Below are 5829 nucleotides of genomic sequence, written 5' to 3'. Positions count from 1 at the left end.
CTATGGAAGAGCTTAGCAACACACCTCTTTTCCTTTTTTTATTTTTTTATTTTTTTTTATTTTTACTAATCACATGTTAGCGAAAAGTATGAAAGCATGAAATGGCAAAAAAACAATGAATGTAAGCATAACGACGGTACTTGAAAAGAAATGAAAGCAATAAAACATAAAAAACAATGCGAGAGAAACCTCAACCGTTCAATGGTTTTTTTTTCTTATCCTAACCTTATCCACTCACACCGGGATCGCACACCCGAACTTAACCTAATCACTCAATGGTTTTGCAACCAAAAGAGGAAATAGTGGAGGTTTCCATACACTCTCAACCGGATTTGAGTCTTCTCCCTGGCAGAGCGGCACCACAATGGAGAGACGGAAAACTCTCTCACTTGTAGCAAGAGTAGTATGATCCACACTTAGCTCAATCCAATGGGATTTGCATCCCTTTCGGAGCTAGGGATTCAACCCGTACCGGTGCATAAAAGCTTATCCATTTGATGGAGAGAATGCTAGGAATACTACTACTATTGACATAGACTTAACATACACAAGCTCAATCTTACTCAACTCCACATTCTACCCATCCATGCATCCAAACAAGAAGAAAGCTTAGCTATTGCATGCACAAGATCAAAGCATTCTTCATTCTCAAATACTCATTTCCCTAGCATGCACACAAACCTTGAAGCTATCAATAAGAAACATGCACACTAGAGAATTGACATGAGAAGAGAGACAATTATCAACTCATTGCATTGAATTAACAAACATAGAACTTACAACAATGTAGATGGGGAGAGAGAAGAGCTTGCACCTTTATGGAAGAAGAGGGAGAGCTAGTCTCAAGAGAGTTCAAACATGAGTTTGCCCAATGTGTCCATAAGCTCTCAAATGAGACACTTTTTATACAAAAACTCTAAAACTCCCAGAAGTTCCCATGTGGGATTATTGTCAAGCCCACTCCCACACTCATCTACAACTTGGAACTCTTTACAAGAGCCCTAAGTATCTTTTTGTTGCATCCTTGCATTGATCTTCACTCGTATGCAACATGTACTCTTATCTTTATATTATGGTCATAGAAAAGTGAAAAAAGAAGAAAACTTATCCATCCATCTCTCTTTATTTGTGTATGTGCATGGTGGTAACATGACAATTTATGAATAGGCATTCTAATTAAGAAATAATCTGAAGTTCAAGTCCCATTCCTTGCATTTTGCTGTAGTCATATGGATCATTCGTGGTCCATTGACTTTGCTATGGCATTGAAAGACTTTCCATTTTTATGACATTGAAAGACGGACATTGAAAGATGTGACATTTTCCTACCCCCCATCTCTCTCTCTCTCTCTCTCTCTCTCTCTCTCTCTCTCTCTCTCTTACATCCTACATGCTCGCATCTCACTCACATACATCTTGTGTGCTCACACATAGACATGCACACCCCAAAAACATATTTATGGTGACTATTTACATTTGGGGAGAGATATCCAACAAGTTTTCACAATGTTGTGTGCATGTAAGCAAGTACTACATTTAGGGGAAAGAGCATCCTACAAGTTTTCACAATGTTGGGTGCATGCAAGCATTACAACATTAATAAGTAAAGCATTGCTACATTAATAAGGGGGCAGAATATCCTACAAGTTTTCATGCAGAATATCCTACAAGTTTTCACAATAGGACCACAAATCAATCTCCACGTCGTGATCGTCCGGGGCTCTTGTTGTTGCAGAGTCGCTTTGCAATTTGGTTTCTGAGCATGGTAAGGGATGGATAATTGGCTGATTAATGACATGCTGCCGCTGATAATAATCGTGATTAGCTAGCGTAATTGTGGCAGCGCATTGAGGCTTGGTTAAGCTTGGTTTAGGGGAGACTGATGGCTCGCTAATCACTTCTTGTTGTTGGTGATGAAGAAAAGCTTGCAACTGTTGTGCATGGCAGCTCTGTGAAGAAGGTGGCAGCTTCGTAAACTCATCAGTACTGCAATTATTGAGCTCCTCCAGCTTGCACGCCTTCATTATTGGCCCCTCACCTGTTGAGTTCTCAAACTCTCTTGCTTGAATCAGGCTTAAGGGCACACTCTTTTTGTATACTTTGCAAAGAGTTATTGAGCTCTGCAACCAAAGAGAAGAAGAATCATCTTACCATCACAATCCTTCTATTTTGCATGTCACAGTTAGAGATGTCTCGCTTATACACACTGATGTATGTGGTCCTATGACAACACCATCTTTTGGGGGGCTGCCTCTATTTTGTCACATTCATTGACGATTATTCCAGACATACATGGGTATATCCATTGAAATAGAAATCAGAGGTTATACATGCACCCTAGGCAAGTCCTCCATGTTTTTATGGCAACTCACTAGTGTAGCGAAATGAGGCCAAACCCAGCCTTTGGTTGAGAAATCCAAAAGCCTTATCTATTGCACTACAATGCTCATGCTCCTTGTTGAATCAATCTAAATTGAAACACCATGATGCTCATAGCTATATTAATCTAATTTCAAAAGCCACTATGCTCAATGTGGTTTGTGTTAATCTAAATTCAAAAGCCCTATCCATTGCACGCATGGTTGTATTAATCTTTTCTTTAAGCTATGGCGCCTTAGACCTCTACCCTAAAGCCTAAACCTTAGAATATTTAAACATCTCGTATCCTAAGGTGTAATATAGGGTCTTAGAACTTTGTATAATGGGGTCTTAGAACTTTGTCCTAGCTGAAGTCTAGACCATTATTTAAATGGGCTTGTCAAACTCAATTAATAATGGTAAGAAAAATATGTATGGAACTATTACAAATATAAAATATCAATAGAGAAGCCACATGTGGTATTAGGTGGAGTTATGCAAAGTGGATTACCAACAGGTTACTAATAACTAACCTTTCAAATGATGAATATTTAAATATTGATCATTAGTTTAATGTGATACTTCAAAGCATCATTTATGGTGTTATAAGGTGGGGTTAAAACTTAAAAAAAGATGAAGGGGATTGCCAATCCACTAAGAATAACTAGTTATACATCACATTGTGAATTAAATATTGATAACTAGTTTAATACAATGAAAAGTGATAAACTATCATAAGTCCTTAGACACAACACAAACCTAATGAAGCAGGCATATCTATGAAAAAGTGCTATTAGGTGGAATAAAAGGGAAAAAAAATTACGTTCACAATGTTTGCTTTTTAATGCATGAAGACTCATTTAGTGACAACATAATGTTAATGAAGTAGCTATACTAATAGAAAAGTGGTATAAGGTGGAGTTATAAATAATTAAAAATCAAAGTGGATTTCTAGACCATTGGAAATAAATAACTATTCAAATGTTGAATCAAAATACTAAGTGGTTTCAATGTAATGTAATGGAAGAATAACCAAGAGGTATAAACTATCCTTTTTAACAACATAACGTTGACTAGTACTCATGAGAAAGCTCTATCAATACTAAGTGGTTTCAATGTAATGTAATGGAAGAATAATCAAGAGTTATAAACTATCCTTTTTAACAACATAACATTGACTAGTACTTATGAGAAAGCTCTATCAATTGTACTACATGGAACTATAGTTAGATTGAAGAGTATAGGGCCCACTAATAGAAACAATTAAACACTCAATTATTGAATCAAGCAACTATTCATTCAACTTTGATCAAACTCAGTCAATGATTGAAATCAACAACAATAGATTCCTTAACCAAACTCTTAATCATAAGGACGATCAAAATTAACTTTGTATAATTTCTAATTATGAAAAAGGATAGGAGAAAATTAAGGTAATACCTGCAAGTTTTCCATGGTGGGCTGCTTAGCATCATTGTTAGGGTTGTAGAAGAGGCGATATTCATTCATGATCCATTCAGTTTTGATGCCCTTGGGGGCTCTTCCCTTGTAGTAAACTAGGGTCTTTCTGAGCCCGAAGCAATGATGGGGCATTGAGTGATTAGAAACTAATTGTATAGTCTTGTCTGTGCCAGTGGCTTTCCAGTACCCGCACTTTGTCAAGCGATTGGGCCGGCCTCCTCTGGTATCCCTTGGCACAAAGAAATACCACTCTTTTTCCAAGCTCCTAGCCATGCCTGCATATATAAGGACATATTAACCCTTGTATCTAATCATATCCCTCTCTAACCTTAGACTAATTCAGTACCTAAACATATCCCATTTCAACCTTAGACTAATTCAGTACTACCTAAACATATCCCATTTCAACCTTACTAGTTACTTTAAGGTAATCATAGTCCATTTCAGCCTTGATTTATTTATAGGGCTTATAAAGTACCCAATCATCTCATTTTAACCTTAGTTTAGTTTAAGGTTAGAGTACCCAATCATATCATTTTAACCTTAGTTTAGTTTAAGGTTAGAGTACCTAATCATATCCCATTTCAACCTTGGTTTGCTTTAAGGTTAAAGTACCTTAGTTTATATTAAGCTTAACATACACATTCATATTCCCTTTAAACTTAGTTTAATAGTATATAAGCTAAAAGTGCCAAGCCTTTCATGCATTTAAATACACATTCATATCCCCTTTAAACTTAGTTTAATATTTAAGCTAAAGTACACACTCACATCCCCTTTAAACTTAGTTTAATATTTATTAAGATAAAAGTGCCAAGCCTTTCATGCAATCCTTGAGGCCTTTGAAACTCCCTCAATCACCCATTTACAACCTTAGCTTACTTGAAGATCCCAATTTCCCATATAATTTGGATTTAAACCTTCATTAGCTTACTTTGAAACATTGAGAACCTAAGATCCCAATTCCAAGCTTAACTAAGCATTTGGCTTGACTAAGGTGCAAAATGTGGTTCACAAGATTATAATTGATAAAACTAGTATTGGTTTTCATATATCCTTAGATCGTTATATGCATATTGAGATACATTATACAACCCTCAACATGTTTCACAATTAGTGCTTGATTCAATTCAAAAGATATTGTATCAAGCTCTCAATGTATGATCATTCATGGCAATTTGAGCTTGATGAAACATACATAGTGCACCGATAATCTTGAGAAAAATCAAGTCACCTCTAAACAGTGAGGTTAAATAATTATATTAATGATGATACAGTGGAAACAAGCAAAACATGATCCACCAAACCCTAATATGATATTAAACTTAGCATAGGCCCCAATATATGGTCTTATGCTATAAAATTGATGAAAACAGTAATCAAACCTTATATATATTGAGCTCATAAGCCTTACCCGAATTAAATCGTAAGCCCTAAATTAAGTCATATAACAACTTTAATCAGAACTTATGATGCGCAAAGCCTAATATTAAGCTTAATCAAGTCTGAATATTAGGCCTAATATATCATATATATATATATATATATATATATATATATATATATATATATATATATATATATATATATTGAGCTTAATTAAAGTCTGAATGAGATCGTTATGCATACCATTAAGCTCCCAAGGATCGTAGCGATAAAGATCAATCTGAGGGATGAAATCACAAGCGATTCGCTTGCCTTCTACCTTTCGTTTCAAGTAGAAGCCCACAAGCTCCTGCTCAGTGGGATGAAACCGGAAGCCTGGCAATATCTCCATCTGCTTACTATATTATAAACTCTTCTGATCAAATTCTTGACTAGGATGAGGTAGATATTGATCTGTCTACTAAAATATTGTCCAGAAATTCAAAATGCAAGAAGTCAAGGTGGCTAAGATCTCTGTGTGTGTGTGTGTGGGGGGGGGGGGGGGGGGGCGTGTGAGAGAGAGAGAGTGGGCGGCGTGTGTGTGTGTGAGAGAGAGAGAGAGAGAGAGAGAGAGAGAGAGAGAGA

At 36.2% G+C, this 5829-nt stretch overlaps 1 protein-coding gene across 1 annotated transcript; it reads right to left on the bottom strand.

Annotated features, from left to right (window-relative positions):
* Positions 1-1469: 1469 nt before the first annotated feature.
* On the bottom strand, positions 1470-5597 carry LOC147606963 (NAC domain-containing protein 6-like). Its single transcript, XM_086791439.1, has 3 exons — positions 5449-5597; positions 3799-4094; positions 1470-2120 (listed from the first exon to the last, which is right to left on the bottom strand). The coding sequence occupies exons 1-3, from the start codon at positions 5594-5596 to the stop codon at positions 1665-1667; spliced, it is 900 nt and encodes a 299-aa protein (XP_086647565.1). The 5' UTR covers position 5597; the 3' UTR covers positions 1470-1664.
* Between the last annotated feature and the right edge of the window lie 232 nt (positions 5598-5829).

The sequence above is a fragment of the Cibotium barometz genome, chromosome 56, assembly GCF_041138505.1.
Source record: "Cibotium barometz isolate CiBa-2024 chromosome 56, ASM4113850v1, whole genome shotgun sequence".
In the NCBI taxonomy this organism is placed as follows: Eukaryota; Viridiplantae; Streptophyta; class Polypodiopsida; order Cyatheales; family Cibotiaceae; genus Cibotium; species Cibotium barometz.
This window is presented reverse-complemented; position numbering and strand designations above follow the sequence as displayed.

What these genes read in the sequence shown, in the direction of transcription:
- LOC147606963 (XM_086791439.1), bottom strand. Translation starts at nt 5,596, where the DNA reads ATGGAGATATTGCCAGGCTTCCGGTTTCATCCCACTGAGCAGGAGCTT. An exon ending in CGATCCTTGGGAGCTTAATG is followed by an intron (nt 4,095 to 5,448) that starts GTATGCATAACG and finishes TTATATATGCAG; the next exon opens with GCATGGCTAGGAGCTTGGAA. An exon ending in CCACCATGGAAAACTTGCAG is followed by an intron (nt 2,121 to 3,798) that starts GTATTACCTTAA and finishes CTTTGGTTGCAG; the next exon opens with AGCTCAATAACTCTTTGCAA.